The sequence below is a fragment of the Mobula birostris genome, chromosome 25 (genome assembly GCF_030028105.1).
Source record: "Mobula birostris isolate sMobBir1 chromosome 25, sMobBir1.hap1, whole genome shotgun sequence".
Lineage (NCBI taxonomy): Eukaryota > Metazoa > Chordata > Chondrichthyes > Myliobatiformes > Myliobatidae > Mobula > Mobula birostris.
In genome coordinates this window covers 50,694,559-50,719,029 of record NC_092394.1, presented here as the reverse complement: position 1 = coordinate 50,719,029, position 24,471 = coordinate 50,694,559, and the positions used below count along the sequence as shown (strand labels likewise).

Here is a 24,471-nt window from a genome sequence, read left to right as displayed (position 1 = left end):
AGTAAATGGACAAAGACAACTGTGCTGCTCCAAACAGCGCTATATGAGGTTAGTCTTGCCCTTGGTCATTAAGCTTTATAATAAGTCAACTTATAGCTGGGGATGTGATGACTCCCTGCTGTTAAGACAATTTGAGGTAAATTATTTTTTATTCTTCCTTACTTCTAATATTTGTATGTGCACTTGTAATTCTACTGTAACACCATAATTTTCTTTGGGATCAATAAAGTATCAATACCTCAAGTACAGACCTTCAAAAATCACCAGGCAATACTGTGGTACGAAATTGGAAAACAAAAAAACATTTGTCCATCATCAAATCAACAATACCAATTTGGTAAATATCAAGTGTTACATTTATTACATGAATTTATTTTTTAAAAAGTTCCAAATAAAGCTACAAACATTGATCTGCAGAACCCAAGAATACAGGAAGAGTGCTCATATGTATCCAATGTCACTCTGTGCACTCAGTTCATTTACAAGCTTCTATAAACGTCCACAGCTGAAGGTTATTACTCATGGATCAGCTTGCAGGTGGAGCTGCAGTCTTCTGACAAAGTCGAGCAAGTAATCCAGCCATTTGCAACAAGGAATTCACTCCTTCTGCAATCCTCATGTGAGTATACCCAATTTCCTGCAGGAAGAGAAAATTAGTTTTTTTTTTTAAATAAATGCTAGCTAGTTGAATCTTAGTAATAAAGGGCACTCTCTATTGTCATTTTGATTCCAAATATTTCCTTAATCAGGCTTTGTAATTTTTTGTAGCAAACCCCAACGGCATTTTTCTACTCTGCACTATTATCTACTAAGGAAATGAAAGGGTTTGTCATCAAAAGATGGAAGATATGCCAAAGAATTCTTAAGTCAGCCATAATATGAGCTATAAAAAGACAGTTCAACGCATGTGGACCTGGTCAACTGTATCAAATTTACTACCAACTTCCCACCCCACACCCACAAGTTCACTCAGAGTATTTCTGACACCGCTCTCCACTCTCCGGATCTTCCTGTCTCCGTCTCAGGAGATGGACTATCCACGGATATTTACTATAAATCCACTAACTTCCACTGCCACTTAGACCACTTTCTCCCACCCTATCTTGTGTAATGTCATCTTCGCCACATCTGCTCTCAAGTTGAGGCTCTCCATTCCAGAATATCTGAAATGCCTTCTAATCCAACTCTCCCAAACAGAACAGAGATAGAGTTCCCTTGTTCCTTACTTTTCACCCCGCCAGCCTATGTTACACATTATTCTTTGTCATTTCTACCAGATGCAATATGACCCACTACTTCCCCTTTCTGCTTTTCGTTCGAACCAATCTGGTTCATTCATCTCTCCCCACCATCCCTCCCTGTCCCCAGGACTTTTCCTGCAATTGTAGGAGATGCAACACATGCCCCTACACCTCCTTCCTCACCACCATCCACACAGACACCTAAACAGCCCTTCCAGGGGCATCAGAGATTCACATTCATTTTCTCCAACCTTATCCACTGCATACGGTGCTCTTGAAGTGGCCTCCATTACATCAGCGAGACCAAACTTTGCAAAACATCTACACTCTGTCCATAATGGACATCTGGAGCGTCAGGTTGCTAGCCATGTTAATTTGCCTCCCCATGAACACCATCGGTCTTCAGCCTCTTTCACTGCCCAGGTGAGGCCAAATGCAAACTAGAGGAACTGCATCTCACATTCTACTTGGGTGGGTGGTCTGCAAACTGATGGCGTGGACACTGAATACATCAGTTTCAGGTAACTGCCCTCCCCTTCTCTCTCTCTCTCTCTCACTGATCAACTCAGGTCCTTGCATACCATCCACCTTCTCAAACCTACTCCCCCAACCCCAGCCCACTGCTACCCAGTTTCTTTCCCCTCTAACTGCCCATGATACCACATATTCTAACTACTTGGTGTTTTAAATCCACCCCGCATTGTTCTCATCTGTCCTCCAGGGAGGGGGGAGAAGATGGCGGCATGACTGCAGCACGTGCGGCTAATTCAGTGGTGATGTCTGTTATCTGTCAGGTAGGGGACCGTGCACAATTCTGATTTGATGGAGACAGACGTGAGAGCACGGAGGAACATCTGGAAAACTTCTGAAATGCCCGCTTCGCTGCCGCTGCTTCTGCGTGGTAACCGGAATCTCCGGAGCTGAAGGCCCCGAAATCCTCGGCTCTGAGTGTTTCAGTGGCCGGGGAGAGGTCGGAGGCGCTTGGCAGGCTGTATCGGAAGCTTGAAGTTTTCGGATGGATGGACGGAGTGTTGGCTGCTTCCAAGGTATCGGCAAGTTGACAGTGCCTGGAGGTTTATGGCAGGGAGTTTCTCCCTTTTGCCGCCTGCTATCGGGGACTCGGGACTTTGAGACTTTTTTTTTTAAAACTGTGCCCATGGTCTGTTCTTCATCAAATTATGGTATTGATTTGCACTGCTGTAACTATATGTTATAATTATGTGGTTCTGTCAGTGTTAGTCTCTGGTTTGTCCTGTTTTCTGTGATATCACTCCGGAGAAACATTGTATCATTTCTTAATGCATGTATGCATTTCTACATGACAATAAAAGAGGACTGAGTGTCGTCATAATCTAATCTAAGAGTGGTCCCACTCTTCATCTTCCATCTGCAGCCCTTTGTTGCCTCCACCCACCACCTCAGTCACGATCTCCTCCCCTCCCTGTTCCATCTGCCCTTCCACCCCTCCTCACCTTCCTCTACCTATCACCTAACCAGGTCGAGCCTCAGTTCTTTATACTGGCTTCTATATTCTCAGAACTGATACAGGGTCATGACTCAAAATGTCAACTGTCCATCTCCTGCCACAATTGTTGCCTGATCTGCTGAACTCCTCCAACATTAGTTTCAACGCAGTCTCGAGTCTTCAAATTATGCAGTATTTTAAAATCTCAGACCATACCAAAGCACTTGTAACACTTGAAAACACTATAAATGCTTTTGAAGAAAGGACAAGATGCAAAAAATAAAAATCTGTGTACAAAATTAAGACCAATAATAAAAGGACCACACTTCTCTTACATTTCCACTTGAGTTGCGCTTTCTGCAAATCTGTACTAAATACCGACTAGCTTATATTTCGACTCAAACCAGATGTACCCCTGAGCAATTATGTCTCATCTCATTTGGGAGAAAACATTCAACTTGTTTTTCCGGAAGAGTCTAAACACAGGTGACTTTGAGGAATGATCATGTTATAATAGCATCATTGCTCAATCTTTTCCCCTGCTTTCTACTTGCTTCCCACAAGACCAAACCTGTGGCACAGCACTGAGTTTGAGGACTTGCTTCATGACCTGCTCAATGTCACTTCCAAACAAGTAAAACCTAGCCTCAACTTGCCTTATTGTTTCTTATGGTTCTAATAAAATTGGCTGACAGATCAAAGAATCATCTTCCTACAACTACAACAGCCTAAATTTCCAATGATTTAACCAGGAAATTTTGTCTAAGATCAGAAAGCATGCTAGAATTTCAATCGTATTATAGTCACACACAACTAAGGAATCATAATGTGCTTTGTTTTGCCGGGAGAGGGGGATTGTTGTTCGCTGCTGCTCACGTGCGGGGGGGGGGGGGGGGAGCTGGGGGGGAACTTTGAGGTTCTCATGTTTAACTGTCGTTCATTCTTTGGGGCACTTCTCTGTTTTCGTGGATGTTTTGCAAAGAAAAAGCATTTCAGAATGTATATTGTACACATTTCCCTGACATTAAATTGAACCTTTGATAATGTATAAAACAATTACAAAAATGCTAAAAAATCAGTCCTACCACAAAACTAGACCTACCTCATTCAGAAAAGTCCTTAAATTAGCCTAGTTTATTTCAATATACAAAATTAGTTCTTGATATTCAATTTATTAACAAGTTGATTTGCATACAAATAAGCACCCCAAACAGTTTATATCAAAAGCTGCTACGCAGTTTGACACTGTGGTTAAGGCGGCATATGGTGCATTGGCCTTCATCAACCACGGGATTGAGTTTAGGAGCCGAGAGGTAATGTTGCAGCTATATAGGACCCTGGTCAGACCCCACTTGGAGTACTGTGCTCAATTCTGGTCACCTCACTGCAGGAAGGATGTGAAATCATAGAAAGGGTGCAGAGCAGATTTACAAGGATGTTGCATGGATTGGAGAGCATGCCTTATGTGAATAGGTTGAGTGAACTCGGCCTTTTCTCCTTGGAGTGATGGAGGATGAGAGGTGACCTGATAGAGGTGTACAAGATAATGAGAGGTGTTGATCATGTGGGTTGGCAGCGGCTTTCTCCCAGGGCTGAAATGGCTAGAACGAAGGGGCATACATAGTTTTAAGGTGCTTGGAAATAGGTACAGAGGAGATGTCAGGGGTAAGTTTTTTATATATATATATATATATATATATATATATATATATATATATATATATATATATATATATATATATATATATATATATATATACGCGCAGAGAGTGGTGAGTGCATTGAAATGGAAAACCCCGAAGTTTCATTGTGGTAATCAGTTGTGCTAGCACGTGGAAGGCTGTTGATCAAATCTGGACAGAAAATTGACCATTACTTCAAGAGAACAACTCAGTTTAATGCAGCTGATGTTCAGACTACAAGCAGAAACATACCATCAGCAGAAGTTTGCAGCACAGGTTACTGAACAAAATAAACACTGGGACTAATTCTGGGCACAAAGGCAAGGTATGCAAGCAAGCCAAATGCACAGGGTAAAAGTGATTTTAATCAAACTAAGTGCATGTTAAAATCAGATTAATTTTATGGATATGAGAAGAATGATTGTACAGGATACTGTGATAAAGAAATTGGCAATTAACCAGAAGATGTTGAAGTTAGGAGATTAAATCCTGGTTTAGATATATTATGCTAAATACTGAGAATTCATAGGTAAACTAAGTGTTTTAAAAATAAAATTTAAAGGAGAGAGAATCGATGCAAATTGGGCAAAAGGAAAAAGAATACACAAGCTAGTAAAACAAATAATATAAAAAAGTCAAGGTCAAGAACAAGTATACAGAATGACAGTCAATTAAAGGGAACCAGAAAAGGTTTTTATGAATATTGTGCCATGAATATTGCTGGCTGAAATAACTTCCAAGATTTTTGCAGAAGGTGTAAGTGGAACCATGGGTTCACTCAGACATGTGAAGGATCACAGCTGATACAAATACTTAATATTAAAAATGTGGCAAATTGGCACAGCTAGTACAGCAACTGCCTCACAGTGCCAGAGACGTGAGTTCAATCCAGACTAGAGATGGCGTCTGTGTGCAGATTTCACTTCTCCCTGTACCATTCCCAACCTTAAACTGAGCAGGTTCCTGTCACAAACAGGAGAAAATTTGCAGATGCTGGAAATCCAAGCAAAACACACAAAATGCTGGAGGAACTCAGCAGGCCAGGCTGCATCTATGGAAAAGAGTACAGCTGACGTTTCGGGCCGAGACCCTTTGGCAGGATTGGAGGAAAAACAAACTGAGGAGTAGATTTAAAAGATGAGAGGAGGGAAGACAGAATCACAAGATGACAGGTGAAACCAGGAGGGGGAGGGATAAAGTGAAGAGCTGGAAAGTTGATTGGTGAAAGAGATACAGGGCTGGTGAAGGGAGGAATCTGATAGAGCAGAACAGAAGGCCAAGGAAGAAAGAAAAGTGAGGGAGGAGCTCCAGAGGAAGGCGATAGGTGGGCAAGGAGATAAGCTGAGAGAGGAATGGGGAGGAGGGAGGGGGGAGCAGCTTCTTTTAAGCAGGCTTTCTTATTTTTACAGGGCCGAGTTGCTAGGTCGACACTCAACCCAGCATGGATGGAAAGCGTGCAATGAGCTGGCTGGATTCGAACTCGGGAGCCTTTGCTCCAAAGTCCGGCGCTGATGCCACTATGCCATCAGCCGGCCAGGTTGGAAGAACACCACCTTATATTCCATCTGGGTAGCCTCCAACCTGACTGCACGAACATCGATTTCTCGAACTTCCGGTAATGCCCGTCTCACTCCCCCCCCCCCCCCCCCCACCATTTCCCATCCCCTTTTCCCTTTCTCAGCTCATCTCCTTGTCTGTCCATCGCCTCCCTCTGGTGCTCCCTCTCCCTCTTTTTCTTCCACAGCCTTCTGTCCTCCTCCTTCTCCAGCCCTGTACCTCCTTCACCAATCAACTTCCCAGCTCTTTACTTCACCCCTCCCCTTTCAGCTTTCACCTATAACCTTGTGCTTCTCTCTCCCCTCCCTCCACCTTTTAAATATACTCCTCAGCATTTCTTCTCCAGTCCTGCCGAAGAGTCTCAGCCCAAAATGTCAACCGTACTCTTTTCCATAGATGCTGCCTGGCCTGCTGAGTTCCTCCAGCATTTTGTGTGTGTTGCTGAGCGGATTCCTGGCCATTTTAAAGGGCACATGAAGAACAGACTGGGTAAAGGTAGCTAATTTCTTTTCCTGAAGCAACCTGGTGAATTCAGGGGTTTGGCATTTTAATTCTACAACTACCATGATGGGATTTGAACTGAGAACCTTGGACTCCTTATCCAGACCTCCGGATAAATAGTCTGGCAATATCACTGCCACCACTCCAACACAGCGCCCAACACACTCTACACTTTTGTGCTCAAGTCTTGGTGCAGTCAAATCCTGAACCCAAGGGAAGATTGCACTTGAGTAACTAAAGATCACCATTAGAGTGATCTGCTCATTTTAAATAAATTTCAATTGCATATACTTCAACACTTCTTACCTTTATAAATTCCAGTTTCAGGTACTCCTGCATTTGGAAAGTTTTACAGACTCTGAAGATGTTACCAATGATGTCCTCAGGTGAATAACCCAACTTCCAGAGATGAGCCACGACCTATAATAACCAATGTAGAAAGGGATTATAAGGAAGTGCTGATGACACATTCCATTGTTAAATGCCAAGAATCACAGGATAAAACTGCAATTTCATGGGCAGCTAACTAAGAAACAAAATAAAATAAAAGCTAGCTAATGTGCAAATTAAGGAATAATATAAAAGAGGTGAAGTGACAGTATTGTGGAAACTTTTAAACAAACAGATTAGAGAGGGTAGTACAGAGGTAACTGTGATTTAAAAAGGAGGAAAAATGAGCCCCATATGGATTCAACAATGACAGTAAATGGCAGAGAAATTGAGGGTAAGTTAGTCATCACAATGCTTCAGGGGAAATTTTCTAAGGTCATCATGGCATTTTATGCATGTAAGGAAAGGGGTAAGAGATACCTGTTCCTTGTGAAGATTTTTTTTGTTCAGAGTGTATTGGAAATACAGTAGATTCCAGTTAATTAGACCATTGGTTAATTGGGGCAGCCGCTTATTTGGGACAAGTCTTAAATAACAAAAACTAATCGAGAAAATAGGCAGGATTCCCTTTGTTTATTTGAGACACTAACCCACTTAATTGGGACAGGAAACACACCAAATAATTTCTAACAAACGTCAGTCGCATGCACTTTCGTGGCCATTAAACACTACACCATACTTGAAGCAAACAGCTTTTAAATAGCACCAGATGGATATGCTTGTCTTCAAAAAGCAGTGATTTTTGTCAGATTGTTGGTGAGAAATAAGTAGCAAAACAATTCAGAACTGTTTTGCTCTCTGTAGTTTCAGGCATTCAGGCGTGGAGATGCCAGAAACAGCCAGGAGTGAATATGAAACAATGAAATGAAACAAAACAGAGCAATGTCGATGAATTCCTCCATCGATATGTATCAAAAACTAACACAGCTTTATAGTACTGTAGTAGTATTGATTGTGTTCTACTTTGTTCTGTAATTAATCTAAATACATAATTTGTTATTCAGTTTGTCTTTCTTTCAATACGTTTTTAACTATTTCCATGAAACTGGGTAATTTGGACAGCCTCTTAATTGGACCAAAACATACAGGTCCTGATGTGTCCCAATTAACCAGAATCCACTGTAACTTGATTAAGCAGAATAATATTGGACTAGGAGGAAATTTGGCAATGATACAAATAAATGTAGAAATGAGGCATTTACACATGATACATTAATTCTTTATTTGTCTTTACACATCTTCATGATGTAATGTACTATAAATGCTTAGGGAAAATAGAAAAGCTTGTATTGAGAGAGACCGAAAGATGATTAAATTTGGCAAATGACCCTCTGAACGACCAACCTTGTATGCCTCATCAATATTTGCATTAACACAGTGCTGAATCATCTCTTTCACCAGGAGAGGATGAGGTTCATCACACACCTATTAAAAAAGTAGTGTAGTTGAAGAGAGAACAAAAAAAGTATAACATCTTGTTTTTGCAAAATAGCTATAATTCTTCAACCTAGGGATTTACCAAGGTCATTGTTTTAATTTTACTTGATTTCAATAATACATAAAACCAGAAACTCAATCAATATCTTTGCAAATCATGCAAGTCAATTGGTCTGCATACGAAGTATGGCTGACAATTGTGTGTAAACATTATAGTGATTTTCAACATCCCCTGATAGCGCTAGATACAACATAATAAATCTATTTTTTAAAGTGTTACTTAAAATAAAGGCGAAAATATATTTATATTGCAACCTAGCTTTATGTCAAGGTATTACACAGCCTCATAGAGCCAACTATTTCTAGAAAGAGTATTACCTTGGCTATACATTGTACAATACTAATGGAGACAGAATCTACAAGCATTTGGACAGACAGGGGCTTATTAGGGAGAGTCAACATGGCTTTGTGCATGGTAGGTCATGTTTGACCAATCTATTGGAGTTTTTCGAGGAGGTTACCAGGAAAGTGGATGAAGGGAAGGCAGTGGATATTGTCTACATGGACTTCAGTAAGGCCTTTGACAAGGTCCCGCATGGGAGGTTAGTTAGGAAAATTCAGTCGCTAGGTATACATGGAGAGGTGGTAAATTGGATTAGACGTTGGCTCGATGGAAGAAGCCAGAGAGTGGTGGTAGAGAATTGCTTCTCTGAGTGGAGGCCTGTGACTAGTGGTGTGCCACAGGGATCAGTGCTGGGTCCATTTTTATTTGTCATCCATATCAATGATCTGTGATAATGTGGTAAATTGGATCAGCAAGTTTGCTGATGATACAAAGATTGGAGCTGTAGTAGACAGTGAGGAAGGTTTTCAGAGCCTGCAGAGGGACTTGGACCAGCTGGAAAAATGGCAGATGGAGTTTAATACTGACAAGTGTGAGGTATTGCACGTTGGAAGGACAAACCAACATAGAACATACAGGGTTAATGATAAGGCACTGAGGAGTGCAGTGGAACAGAGGGATCTGGGAATACAGATACAAAATTCCCTAAAAGTGTCGTCACAGGTAGATAGCGTCGTAAAGAGAGCTTTTGGTACATTGGCCTTTATTAATCGAAGTATTGAGTAGAAGAGCTGGAATGTTATGATGAGGTTGTATAAGGCATTGGTGAGGCCGAATCTGGAGTATTGTGTTCAGTTTTGGTCACCAAATTACAGGAAGGATATAAATAAGGTTGAAAGAGTGCAGAGAAGGTTTACAAGGATGTTGCCGGGACTTGAGAAACTCAGTTACAGAGAAAGGTTGAATAGGTTAGGACTTTATTCCCTGGAGCGTAGAAGAATGAGGGGAGATTTGATAGCGGTATATAAAATTATGATGGGTATAGATAGAGTGAATGCAAGCAGGCTTTTTCCACTGAGGCAAGGGGAGAAAAAAACCAGAGGACATGGGTTAAGGGTGAGGGGGGAAAAGTTTAAAGGGAACATTAGGGGAGGCTTCTTCACACAGAGAGTGGTGGGAGTATGGAATGAGCTGCCAGATGAGGTGGTAAATGCCGGTTCTTTTTTAACATTTAAGAATAAATTGGACAGATACATGGATGGGAGGTGTATGGAGGGATATGGTCCGTGTGCAGGTCAGTGGGACTAGGCAGAAAATGGTTCGGCACAGCCAAGAAGGGCCAAAGGGCCTGTTTCTATGCTGTAGTTTCCATGGTTCTATGGATGAAAATCTAGCTCTTTTGGATTAATATAGAATAGTACAACACAGTACAGGCCCCTTGGCCCTAAATGTTGTGCCAACCTTTTAACCTACTCCAAGATCAATCTAACTCCATCAAGATAGCACTTCACTGGACCCCTGAAGGATGGAGGAAATGCAGGAGACCAAAGACAACTTGGCACCATACCACAGAGGCAGCATCAAGGACCCTGAAACATACCTGGGGTACAGTGGAGAAGGGGCCAAGGACCGACGCAGATGGAAGACCTTCATTGCTGCTTGATGATGGCTGCGCCACTGTGTTTGGCTGCTTGTCGTCACCTATTGTCGTTCTTGTTTGTCCTGGCTTTGTTCGTGTCTCTGTGTATACATGATGTGCAAGCCACTGTTGCCTACAATCATCAAACTCTACTGAATATTCCAGCCTCTGTCGTGGACTTATTCACTCAGGATTCCGGACAAAGAAGCTTTCACCGCTCTCTATTTTCCCAACTACCTGGAGGTATATGGGCTCGGCCCTGCGGCTACCACCGTAGGAAATGAGCTAGGAGGTAGAGTAAACGTGCAGGCACCTTGGTTAAGCTGAGGACTCTTGCCCGCTTTTGCTCGGCACCAGTCTACCTTTTGCAGCTCGATGATGTTGGACCCGGTCGGCCAAGTTGCTCCATTCCTCAGCGTTCCCTCGAGACCAGGGTACGCCTTTCTCCGACCGATTATCCCAGACATAGACCTGGACGCCAGACCGCTGTCCTGTGGGCTCCCCGCCAGGCCATTTGTGAAGCGCGGTGGAGTAGTCTTCCAGAACCTCCCTCTGGTGAGGGAGCCGTTGTCGGATTATACTGCTATCCCAGTCAAAATGGCTCTGATCAACGCGAGATCCTTATCCAATAAGTCTTCTATTCTCAATGACTTTTTCACTGCCCAAGGATTGGATTTCTTACTGGTGGCAGAAACCTGGTTAAGCACTGGTGAGCTTGCTCCACTTGTTGAACTCTGTCCAGATGACTAACTTTTTTAGCATGCCTAGACCCTCCAGATGCAGAGGAGGTCTAGCTGTTGTGTTTAAGAAACATTTTAATTGCCATCTACTGTACTCTGATTAGTTCCCCAGCTTCGAGGTGAAATTAATTAAAGTGGGCCTGGTCAATCCCCTCTTAATTGCTCTTGTGTATCGTCCACCAACAGTACATAAAGATTTTATCACTCAATTTGCGGACTTCCTTTCAAATACTATGCCCAACTTTGATTGAGTTCCGATTCTTGGTGACTTTAATATTCATGGTTGTTGTCCCGCTAAGCCTCTTGTAAGTGATTTTATGCATCTGCTTGAGTCTTTTAATCTTGCTTTGCTTATCTTGTTTATTTTGTGCCTATAAGCTGTGTGCCGTGATGTTTATATCTGTGTTTCTTGTATTTGTGATTTTAGCTACATGTTATGGTTTGTACAGCACTTTGGTCAACGTGGGTTGTTTTTAAATGTGCTTTATAAATAAATTTGACTTGACTTGCCCTAAACACCAGTGAGGTATTGGGAATGTAAAATCAATCTAAAGCTTCCCTCCCACAAAGGCCTCCACTTCTCGATCATTCATGTGCTTATTAAAGAGTCTCTTAAAATCTCCCTAATGTATTTGCCTCTACTACCACCCCAGGCACTCACCACTCTGTGCGAATAAACCTACCTCTGACATCCCCCGATACTTTCCTCCAATCACCGTAAAACTATGCTCTCTCATATTATACATTTCCACCCCAGGAAAAAATGTGTTGGGTGTCCACTCTATGCCTCTTATCATCTATCAAGTCACATTTCTATCAAGGCACTTCAAATCCTCTTCATTTGAAATAGAAAATCCCCAGCTTGCTCAGTCTCTCATATTACATGTTCTTTAATCCAGCAGTATCCTGGTAAATCTTCTCTGCACCCTCTAAAGCTTCCACAACCTTCCTATCATGAAGTGACCAGAACTGAACACAGTACAGCAAGTGTGGTCTAACCAGAGTTTTATAGACCTGCAACGTTATCTCGTGGCTCTTGAACTCAATCCTCCCAACACACCATAATAAAAATGTATGCTCTGTTGGGCTGAATGGCCTGTTTTTGTCAAAAACATTCTCATGTTCTAATATCTTGTGTGGTAAAATTGGGCAGGCCAGGCGTGCATCCACCAATGTTTAGTATTCAGGGGTCAGCGGGAAAACGATCAAAAAATGTAAGCTCCTTAAGAGTTTTAAATACTGCTTGGGAAAAGATTTCATCTTGTGGGACAAACCTCTGAATGTGATGTGTCTGATATTCAGGAGGTTTTTGATGAAGTCCCACATTACAGGTTGATAGGCATTATTAAAGCACATAGAAATGTGTGTAATACATTGGCATGGACTAAAAATTATCTGACAAATTGGAAACAATGTGGTAATAATGGGTGACTGTGGGGAGACGCAAATATGCCACAATTTTATGAAATGGTAGAGGAGACACCTACTTTGTTCATTTGCATATATTCAAATACAAGTTCAGAGGACGTGAAAAATGCTCCACAAATTCAATGTTTTCTTTCCACAACAATGACTTACCTTGAAAACATTGTCACTGTTCACAAACTCAAATCCCGAATGTGTTGATTGCAAGTTGTTCAGAGCCTGGTAAAATTTAAAAATAAGTTGATCTGCATGCCAAAAGTTGAAAAACAATAACTAAAATATACATAATTCAGAATATATACATCAAGATTTGTGTTCAAAAAGAGCTTGGAAACATTCAAATCTTACTCTACTTTCAATGTGAAGGAAGTCTAGACAGACAAAATTCTAGAATATTGGTTCAAATCCATTTATTATTAACCATTTCAAGCTGCAAATAAGAACATCACATGGTTTAACAGCAGCATCCCATCACACAAGGTTGAAAGCACAGAACTGTAATGTAATAAAAGGCTAATCACATTGCATCAGAATCTGAGAGTGAATCTCTTCATTCCTTAATGAAAAGAAAGCAAGCCAAATAAAACCAATAGAACATAGTGCCTGAAATTCCCAGCTCTGACGAGGCATTACCAGCTACAAGCAAAGACTAATTCGAAGCAGATAGCTACTGAGTGTTTATACCATGTTTGTCAAAAAGTAACTTCTTTGATGTACAGTTCCTATAAAAAGTATTCACCTCCTTTGGAAGTTATCATGTTTTATTGTATCACAGTGGATTAATCTGGCTTTTTTGATAAGGATCAACACAAAGATTTTCATGTCAAAGTGAAAACAGATGTCTACAAAGTGATTTAAATTAATTACAGATACAAAATAATTGTTTGCACAAGGATTCACCCCCTTTAATATGACACACCAAATCATCACTGGTGCAGCCAATGGTTTTATAAGTTACATAATTAGTTAAATAGAGATCACTTATATGCAGTCAAGGTGTTTGAATTGATTGTAGTAAAAATAACCTGTATCTGGAAGGTCCAACTGCTGGTGAGTCAGTGTCCTGGTAAAAACTACACCGAGAAAACAACTCCACTAAAAGGTTATTGAAATGCACAAGTCAGGAGATGGATACAAGAAAATTTCCAAGTCACTGAATATCTCTTGGAGTACAGTTCAGTCAATCATCAAGAAATGGAAAGAACATAGCACAATGTAAATCTGCCTAGAGTAGGCCGTCCTCAAAAAACTGAGCAACCATACAAGGGGGGAATGGTGGGGGAGGTCAGCAAGAGTGCTATGACAACTTTGGAGGAGTGGGAGTTACGAGCTTCAGTGGCTGAGATGGAAGAGACTGCACATTCAACAGCTGTTGCTTCACCAGTCGCAGCTTTATGGGAAAGTAGCAAAGAGAAAGCCACTGTTGAAAAAACTCACATGAAATGTCGGTTTGAGTTTGCCAGAAGATATGTGGGAGACTCTGAAGTCAGCTGGAAGGTTCTATTGTCTGATGAAACCAAAATTGAGCTTTTTGGGCATCAGACTAAATGCTACGTAATCAAAAACACACCATCCCTACCGTGAAGCATGGCGGTGGCTGCATCATGCTGTGGGGCTGCTTCACTGCAGCAGGCCCTGGAAGGCTTGTGAAGGTAGAAGGTAAAATGAATGCAACAAAATACAGGGAGGAAAACTTGATGCAGTCTGCAAGAGAACTGTGACTTGGGAGAAGATTTGTTTCCCAGCAAGACAATGGCCTTAAGCATTAAGCCATTGCTTTGTAGCTTTGGCTTTAAAACAAAATTAATGCCCTGGAATGGCCAAGTCAGAGTCCAGACCCCAATTCAATTGAGAATGTGAGGCTGGACTTGGAAAGGGCTGTTCACTCATGATCTCCACGCAATCTGACAGAGCTTGAGCAGTTTTGAAAAGAAGAACGGGGAAAAATTGCAGAGTCCAGATGTGCAAAGCTGACAGAGACCTATCCACACAGACTCAAGGCTGTCATTACTGCCAAAGGTGCATCTACTAAATACTGACCTGTACAGGGTGAATACTTAGACAATTAATTATTTTGTGTTTTATATTTTTAATTAAGTTAGATCATTTTGTAGAAATCTGATTTCAGTTTGACACAAAAGAGAATTTTTCTGCTAATCAGTATAAAAAAACAAATTAAATCCACTGTGATTCATTGTTGAAAACTTCCAAAGGGGGTGAATACATTTCATAGGTACTATATAATTTGAATTAAATTCTGCCCTAACTTTTGTCCTTGTCAAATACTTCATAAAAATACACTGCCCAAATCAAAATTTGCCAACTGTCCTAATCTCCTCAGTGGCTCCATATCTAATTCTGTTTGTTAATACTCCTATGAAGCAAATTGGGGTATTTTATTACATTGAAAGGTACAGTTGCAAGAAAAAGTTTGTGAACCCTTTGCAATTACCTGGATTTCTGTATTAACCACTCAAAAAATGTGGTCTGATCTTCATCTAAATCAAATGTTCAAAGGTTCATTTATTATCAAAGCATATATCCATATACAACTCTGAAACTTGTCTTCTCCAGAAAGCCATGAAACAAAGAAAGAACACGAAAGTTGTTCAGAGAGAAACATCAAACCCAGCCTTCCCGCACAAAAAAGTATGGCATCCTGACCACCAACCTACCCCAACACAAAATGGAACAGGAACATCGACCCCCAAAACCACCCCCACACAAAAAACTAAGAACATCAACCTGCAAACACCCTTCCTTCGCACAATAAAACGGAAAAGGAACAGGCAATAAAAAGAAAACACAATATAACACAGAAAACAGAGCTTAGGAGGGTTAATGGCGCCTAACGGCGACTCCTTTGCTTGCATCTTTGGGAACAACTCTACTTCCATCTTTAATATCTCTACTTCTCCCTTCCAGGGTTCTTTTGAAGACCCTGACCTGGAGTTACATGCTGACTACAGTTCTTTGCGGGAATGGGACCCGCTCTTGGGGTTTCGTAAGTGGCTGCTGTTCGGCACACCAAGGGCTCGGCCTAGGAGTTCCGCTCGCCTTTGGAGGAGCGAGTTTTCGTGGATCTGGAGATGGGGGGGGGGGGGGGGGGGTAATAATCGGAGGTTGGTGTCCGAGCAGAAGATTGGTGTGTCGTGGGAGATGGAAGGTCTAAGGCTGTATGCCCAGAGACCCGAGATCTTTGGGCACAGAGCTCCGAAAAAGCGATGCAACAGACTTTTAACATTGTAAACCAGCGAGTTATTTGTTATGTTGCTCCTCTTGCTGTGAAATGAAGACACCTCTTTCTCCCTTATTAGGGAGAGAGAGAGCCTGTGGTACGTCAAATGCCAGGTGAACTATGTAGTCTTTGGAGTTCTGCAAGTCCGTGTCTTTGCTGTTGCCTTGCTCACACTTGAGTGTTTGGTGGTGGGTGCCAATGCTTTTTTTTTTTGCCAGCAGTGGGAGGGGAATTGTTGCTTGCTGCCGCTTACGCGCAGGAGGGAGGGAAGCTGGGGCGGGGGCACTTTGGGGTTCTAACAGTTAACTGTCGTTCATTCTTTGGGGCACTCCTCTGCTTTTGTGGATGGTTGCGAAGAAAAAGCATTTCAGGATGTAAATTGTATACATTTCTCTGACATTAAATGTACCTTTGAAACTTTGGAAAACCATGTCTGAAAAAGTCCACAGTGCATAAACCCAATACGCAGAACCATAATACCACCCTATGATATCACTGACGTTCATCGGAAGAGAGGGACACTACACAAGGCAGAGAAGCCTACCCACTTGCCACAGCGAGCCACACACTGATAGACTGCTCAGAGAATCCTGCTCTGGCAATGATCAAAAGGCAGGCAGTCGGTACTGAAATCTCTGCTCGCCTTCTTCTGCATTTGCATTGATATCTTAATCTTCCTTGATGCTTTAATCGGCGAAATGGAATCAAACATCGGCTTGTCCCGTCTCAAAGCTTCTTCACATCGAGGCAGTTCGAGTATGCGTTCACCTCTCGAAGTCTTCTTGGACACAGCAAAGCGATGGATCACTCAAATGATGTTTAAACTGTAAATCACAGGTTTTAACAGTCCCAGACACAGGTTCAAGATGAAAAATAGACATAAATGTAAGATATTTTTGTGAGCTATATGGAAGACGACGACCAAGGCAGCGTTGCACGCTGGCGCCATCTTGACCATGATAATAGTCACAATAATAGATAAACACAATCTGCCTAAGCTAATAACATGCAAACTATTGTACCTTTCAAATTTTTTTTGAATATTATTTAATCATTCACGGTCCACACTGGAAAAAAGTATGTGAACCCTTGTATTTAATAACCGGTAGAACCTCCTTTAGCAGCAATTACCTCCACCAAATAATTCCTGTAACTGGTTATCAGACTTGCAGATCAGTGAGGAGGAATTTTAGATCATTCCTCCACATAAAACTGTTTCAATTCATCAATATTTCTGGGATGCCTTGCATCTTCAAGTTAGGCCACAGCATCTCAATTGAGTTAAGGTCTGGATTCTGACTTGGTCATTCCAAAACAGGAATCTTCTTTTTAAACCATTCTGTTGTTGATCTACTCTTGGATCATTGTCCTGAGTATCCAAGTCAAGAAATGGTGAGGACTAAAAATAAGCCAAGCATAAATAAATCATACGATCAGTTCTAGAAGTGGTTACACTTGTATAATTTACCACCCTATCAACACCCGCTTATATCTAAAGCAATTACTTCAAGCTTCAGGTGACAGAATACTACCCTGATATTCTCCTGTAAAATATCTTGATACAACTTTGAATTTATTGTTCTCTCAACGATTGCAAGCTGTCCAGGTTGCTGTCCAACTGCTCCTACCACCATGCTTCACCTTTGCGATGAGGTTTTGGCGTTGGTGTGCAGTGCCCTTTTTCCTCCAAACATAGCAGTGTGCCCTTCTGCCGAAAAGTTCAACTTTCGTCTCGTGTGTCTACAGAACATTGTCTTAGAAGCACTGTGGAACATCCAGGTGGTCTTTTGAAAACTTGACACATGCAGCAACTTGTTTTTTTTGGGGGGAGCAGTGGTTTCCACCATGGTGTCCTTCCGTGAACACCATTCTTGTTCAATGTTTTTCTTATAGTGGACACATAAGCAGGGACTTCAGCAAGTTCTAGAGATTTCTGCAGATCTTTTGCTGTTACCCTTGGGTTCTTTTTCACCTCCTTCAGCATTGCACAGTGTGCTGTTGGTGTGATCTTTACAGGATGCCCACTCCTAGGGGCGGTAGCAACAGTACCGAATTTCCTCCATTTGAACATGATTTCTCTTACACTGGACTGATGAACATTCAGGTCTTTAGAAATGCATTTGTAGCCTTTTCCAGCACCTCTACAACCCACACCTCCAACCGCACCTCATTGATTGGAACACCTGACTCCAAATAGCTTTTGCAGAAGATATTACCCCAGAGCTTGACGTACTTTTGAACCTAGGCTGTGATTGTTTAAGTGCTGTACTCATTATTGACAAGAAGTACAATTGTTTTTGTTTTGTTAGTTTAGGCAGATTGGTTTGTCTACTGTGACTTAGATGACGATCAGACCACATTTTATGAGTAATTAATACTTAAAACCAGGTATTTGCAAAGGGTTCACCGACTTTTTCTTGCAACTGTAAACGTACAATGGAAGTTATTACTTTTGAACTTTGGTAAAACACCACACCTACTATACTATTTGTTATCACTATCCAACATTTAACAAACTGTACCCTCATTCTAGTGTCGGGCCTAACAGCAATTTTACCTGTCTCATGTCTCCTTGTGCTGTGAAAATGATGGCTTCTAATCCGTCATCTGTATATTGGACATTCTCCTTCTCAACCACCTGCATCAGTCTTGCAAGGACCTGAGCATCAGTAAGCTTTGTATAACGTAGGACAGCACAACGAGACTGGATAGGCTCTGTTAAATATATCAAAAGAAAAAGATCAAGGGTGCACTATTCATCAATTATAACAGACAGAATTACAATCTGCTGCAGTAAATTCACTCTGAGTAAGGGCATATCTTCCTAATATACTAGTCTTGAATCACAATAAACTAGAATACAATGCAAACAATACAAGTGGAAATCTGAAGAAATCTAAAGCACATCTGTTATTGCATGTAGAGTCACAGAATACAGCATGGATAATGGTCTTTTGGCTCAGCCAGTCCATGCTGATGCTGACAACAGTGCTCACCCAGCTAGTCACAATTTCCTCTGTTCAGCCCGTATTCCTTTAAGCTCCACCCCTTCATCTACCTATCCAAGTGCTGCCTAAATGATACTATCATACCTGCCTCACCTACTTCCTGTGGTAGCTCAATCCATATACTCACCACCATGGAAAAAATTGCCCCACAGGTACATTTTAAATATTTCCTCTCAAACCCAAGTCCATGTCCCTTAGTTTTGGGCTTTCCTACCTTCTCCCTTATTCAGATTCTCTAGTCCTGGCAAAATCCTTGTAATCTTTTCTGTACTCAACCTAGTTTAACTACATCTTTCCTATAGCAGGACGACCAAAAGTGTACACACCAACTCCAAGTGCAGCCCACTAACAATTCGTACAACTGCAACATAACGTACCATCTCCTATACTCAGTGCTTTGTCTGATGAAGGCCAGAGTGATAAACACCTTTTTTATTACCCTGTTTGTCTGTGTTATTACTTTAATGAACCTACGCACTTGTACTCCTAAGGCCCTCTGTTCTGTTACACTCCATAGTGACCTACCATTTATAGTATAACTCATACATTGGTTTCACTTTCCAAAATGCATCACCTCACATTTTATCTTTATTGAAATCCATTTTCCACGCCTTTCCTAACTGATCAAGATAGCAACAGGGAGGCCGTCACACTTAGGCTGCAGGATGCAAATACCGGGTGGTTGTCAGGAGAGAGAAGTGCAATGTACCCTTGTGACCGTTCCCTTCAATAACAAGTATACTGCTTTGGACTCTGTTGATGGGGGACAACATATCGGGGAAAGCCACAGCAGCCAGCACTGAGTTTGGCTCTGTGGCTCAGAAGAGAATGGGTGGAGAAGGCAAGTGTGATAGTGATTGGGATTCATTGATTAAAGGAACAGACGTGAGTTTCTGAGGACAAGAACAAGACTTCCAGATATTATGTTGCCTCCCAAGTGCCAGGGTCAAGGATGTCTTGGATAACATCCACAGCATTTTTCAGGTGAAGGGTGAGTTGCTAGTATTGTGGGACACATTGCTACCAATGACATCTAGGAAAGGGAATGAGGTCCTGAAGAGTGAATACAGGGAGTTAGGAAAGAAGCTACAAACAGGACCTCAAGGGTAGTTATCTCTAGATGATGCCTGTGCCACACATCAATGAGGGTAAGAACAGGATGATACAGCAGACAAATTTATGGCTAAAGAGTTGGTGCAGGATTTCAGATTTGTGGATCAGTGGAATCTCTTCTGGAGAAAGTATGATCTGTAGAAAAAAGCAAACATGTATGTGTGTCTGTAGAAAAAGGGACAGGTTACACCTGGAACTCACGAAGGATCAATGTCCTTTTAGACAGATTTGCTAGAGCTAATGGGGATGATTTAAACTAGGTTTATACAAATGGGAGTGTTAGGTCAGATGATGGAGAAATTACTGTAAAGGTAGATGCAATGTGCAGTGAGATTGAGGAATGATAGGGAGTGGATAGGTCATAAATATTGTCACTTGGATGGGTTAAAATTGCAAAAATGAGAACACGGGTAATGAACTTAGAGCACGAATTATGATGTTGTAGCCGTTACAAAGATTTGGCTGTCACAAGGGCAGGAATGGCTGCTGGATTTTCCAGGGTTGAAATATTTCAAAAATGATAAGGAGGGAGATTTAAAAAAGGCATTGTTAATCAGAAAGGAAGGACATCATGGAGGGATTGTCTATTAAGTCAGTGCAAGTGGAAGCTAAAGCAGGAAGGGAGCAATCACTCTACTGAGAGTATTCAATGAGTCCCCAATAACAACAGGGACACTGAGGAGCAGATAAGTAAGCAGATTTTGGAAAGGCACAAAAATAGCAGGGTTGTTGTCATGGGAGACTCCAACTACCCTAATATCATTTGTTGCCTTCGTGTAGAAGGTTAGATAGGGCATAATTTGTTGGGTGTGTCTAATAAGGACTCCTGACAAAATATATGAACAGGCTAACTTAAGAGGCTATACTGGATCTAGTACTGTGATCAGTGACAAATCTCTTGGTGGGACTTCGATGAATGTGAGGTCAGCATAGAAATGCTATGTTCTGAAGCATGTTGAGGTTAAGAAAGAGGTAGTTTTGGAGCTTCTGTAAAACATTAGTACAAGTCCCAAGGGCGGAGGGGATATACATCAGATTACTCTGGAAGTAAGGGAAGTAATTGCTGGGGTGCTGACGATGATCTCTGCATCTTCACTGGCCATAAGAGTGCACCAAAGGATAGGAGGATGGCAAACGTTGTTCCATTGATCAAGAAAGGCAAAATGAACAATACTGGCAATTTAAGACCAGTGAGTCTTACTTCAGTGGTAGGTAGACAATTGGAGAGGACTCTTGAGGATAGGATATATAAGCGTTTGGAGCACTATCATATTACGGATAGTCAGCATGGTTTTGTGAGGGGCAGCTCATGCCTCATAAGCCCATACCTCGCAAAAACAAAGGAACTGGTTGTGGATTACAGGAGGAATGGAGACAGGCTCAGCCCTCTTGACATCAATGGATCTGGGGTTGAGAGGGTGAACAGCTTTAAGTTCCTTGGCACACACATCACGGAGGATCTCATGTGGTCTGTACACACCGGCTGTGCGATGAAAAAGGCACACAACAGCCTTTCACCTCAGATGGTTGAAGAAGTTTGGTATGGACCCCCAGATCCCAAGAACTTTCTACAGGGGCACAACTGAGAGCATCCTGACTGGCTGCATCACTGCCTGGTATGGGAGCTGTATTTCCCTCAATCATAGGACTCTGCAGAGAGTGGTGCGGACAGTTCAGCACATCTGTAGATGTGAACATCCCACTATTCAAGATATTTACAAAGACAGGTGTATAAAAAGGGCCCGAAGGATCATTGGGGACCCAAGTCACCCAACCACAAAATGTTCCAGCTGCTAGCATCGTGGAAATGGTACCGCAGCATAAAAGCCAACAGGCTCCAGGACAGTTTTTTCTACCAGGCCATCAGACGGATTAATTCATGCTGATACAATGTATTTCTATGTTATATTGACTGCCCTGTTGTACATATTATTTATTACAAGTTACTATAAATAGCACATTTAGGAGACGGAATGTAAAGATTTTTATTCCTCATGTATACGAAGGATGTAAGTAATAAAGTCAATTCAATTCAAGCCTAACTGAAGTTGATGAAGGTAGACTAGTGTATATGGAGTATTGGGATTTCAGTAATGCGCTTAACAAGGCTCCCATGGTAGACTCATCCAGAGTCACGAGGCCACGGGATCCACAAAGGCTTGGCTGTGATGATTCTGAACTGGCTTCCCCACAGAAGGTGATGGTAGATGGAGCAGATTCTGCCTGGAGGTCTGCAGTGATCTGTTCTGGACACATGCTCTTTGTGAGTTTTATAAATACTTGGATGGGGTTAGTAAGTTTACTGATGACAAGTAGTTTCATGGTGTTGTGGATGGTTAGAAAGTTCTTGTACTGTAGGTTACAACGAGATATCGACAGGATGCAAAATTGGGCGCAGCAGTAGCAAATAGAAGACAATCCGGGAAGGTGAGGGGAGATCAAATTTGAAAGCTAAGTACAAGGTTAATGACAGGATTCTTAGCAGAGGGATCATGGGGTCAAATCACAGATCCCTCAGTCGCCATACAAGTTGATAGGGTGGTTAAGAAAGCATTTGATGTGCTGGCCTTCATTAATCAGGGGACCTTGTTCAAGAGCTACAAGGTCATGTTGCACCTCTACAAAACTCTGGTTACACCAAACAAGAGTATTGTGTTAATTTCTGATTGCCTCATTACAAGAAGGATGTAAACAACAGGAATTCTGCAGATGCTGGAAATTCAAGCAACACACATCAAAGTTGCTGGTGAACGCAGCAGGCCAGGCAGCATCTCTAGGAAGAGGTGCAGTCGACGTTTCAGGCAGAGACCCTTCGTCAGGACTAACTGAAGGAAGAGTGAGTAAGGGATTTGAAAGTTGGAGGGGGAGGGGGAGATCCAAAATGATAGGAGAAGACAGGAGGGGGAGGGATAGAGCCAAGAGCTGGACAGGTGATAGGCAAAAGGGGATACGAGAGGATCATGGGACAGGAGGTCCGGGAAGAAAGACAAGGTGGGGGGGGGGACCCAGAGGATGGGCAAGAGGTATATTCAGAGGGACAGAGGGAGAAAAAGGAGAGAGAGAAAGAATGTGTGCATAAAAATAAGTAACAGATGGGGTACGAGGGGGAGGTGGGGCCTTAGCAGAAGTTAGAGAAGTCGATGTTCATGCCATCAGGTTGGAGGCTACCCAGATGGAATATAAGGTGTTGTTCCTCCAACCTGAGTGTGGCTTCATCTTTACAGTAGAGGAGGCCGTGGATAGACATGTCAGAATGGGAATGGGATGTGGAATTAAAATGTGTGGCCACTGGGAGATCCTGCTTTCTCTGGCGGACAGAGCGTAGATGTTCAGCAAAGCGGTCTCCCAGTCTGCGTCGGGTCTCGCCAATATATAAAAGGCCACATCGGGAGCACCGGACGCAGTATATCACCCCAGTCGACTCACAGGTGAAGTGTTGCCTCACCTGGAAGGACTGTTTGGGGCCCTGAATGGTGGTAAGGGAGGAAGTGTAAGGGCATGTGTAACACTTGTTCCGCTTACAGGGATAAGTGCCAGGAGGGAGATCAGTGGGGAGCGATGGGGGGGACGAATGGACAAGGGAGTTGCGTAGGGAGCGATCCCTGCGGAATGCGGGGGAGAGGGGGGAGAGGAAAAGATGTGCTTAGTGGTGGGATCCCGTTGGAGGTGGCGGAAGTTACGGAGAATAATATGTTGGACCCGGAGGCTGGTGGGGTGGTAGGTGAGGACCGGGGAACCCTATTCCTAGTGGGGTGGTGGGAGGATGGAGTGAGAGCAGATGTACGTGAAATGGGGGAGATGTGTTTAAGAGCAGAGCCCCATCAACTCTGCTCTTAAACGCATCTCCCCCATTTCACGTACATCTGCTCTCACTCCATCCTCCCACCACCCCACTAGGAATAGGGTTCCCCGGTCCTCACCTACCACCCCACCAGCCTCCGGGTCCAACATATTATTCTCCGTAACTTCCGCCACCTCCAACGGGATCCCACCACTAAGCACATCTTTCCCTCCCCCCCTCTCTCTGCATTCCGCAGGGATCGCTCCCTACGCAACTCCCTTGTCCATTCGTCCCCCCCATCCCTCCCCACTGATCTCCCTCCTGGCACTTATCCGTGTAAGCGGAACAAGTGCTACACATGCCCTTACACTTCTTCCCTTACCACCATTCAGGGCCCCAAACAGTCCTTCCAGGTGAGGCAACACTTCACCTGTGAGTCGACTGGGGTGATATACTGCGTCCGGTGCTCCTGATGTGGCCTTTTATATATTGGCGAGACCCGACGCAGACTGGGAGACCACTTTGCTGAACATCTACGCTCTGTCTGCCAGAGAAAGCAGGATCTCCCAGTGGCCACACATTTTAATTCCACATCCCATTCCCATTCTGACATGTCTATCCACAGCCTCCTCTACTGTAAAGATGAAGCCACACTCAGGTTGGAGGAACAACACCTTATATTCCATCTGGGTAGCCTCCAACCTGATGGCATGAACATCGACTTCTCTAACTTCTGCTAAGGCCCCACCTCCCCCTCGTACCCCATTGGTTACTTATTTTTATGCACACATTCTTTCTCTCTCTCCTTTTTCTCCCTCTGTCCCTCTGAATATACCTCTTGCCCATCCTCTGGGTCCCCCCCCAACTTGTCTTTCTTCCCAGACCTCCTGTCCCATGATCCTCTCGTATCC

General features: G+C 42.7%; 1 protein-coding gene across 2 annotated transcripts in view; it reads right to left on the bottom strand.

Moving 5' to 3' along the window:
• Positions 1 to 315: 315 nt before the first annotated feature.
• The window catches only part of rfc2 (replication factor C (activator 1) 2), a 55,749-nt gene continuing 31,593 nt past the window's right edge, over positions 316 to 24,471 (bottom strand). Inside the window, exons 7-11 of one of the 2 annotated variants that reach the window (XM_072243495.1) lie at positions 18,216 to 18,373; positions 12,574 to 12,639; positions 8,181 to 8,261; positions 6,753 to 6,866; positions 316 to 637 (exon numbers count right to left, since the gene is read on the bottom strand). In XM_072243495.1, coding sequence (XP_072099596.1) covers positions 527 to 637; positions 6,753 to 6,866; positions 8,181 to 8,261; positions 12,574 to 12,639; positions 18,216 to 18,373 — 530 coding nt within the window. In that variant the 3' untranslated portion in view covers positions 316 to 526. The remainder of the gene's footprint in view (positions 638 to 6,752; positions 6,867 to 8,180; positions 8,262 to 12,573; positions 12,640 to 18,215; positions 18,374 to 24,471) is intronic. The other variant, XM_072243496.1, reaches the window with a different exon arrangement.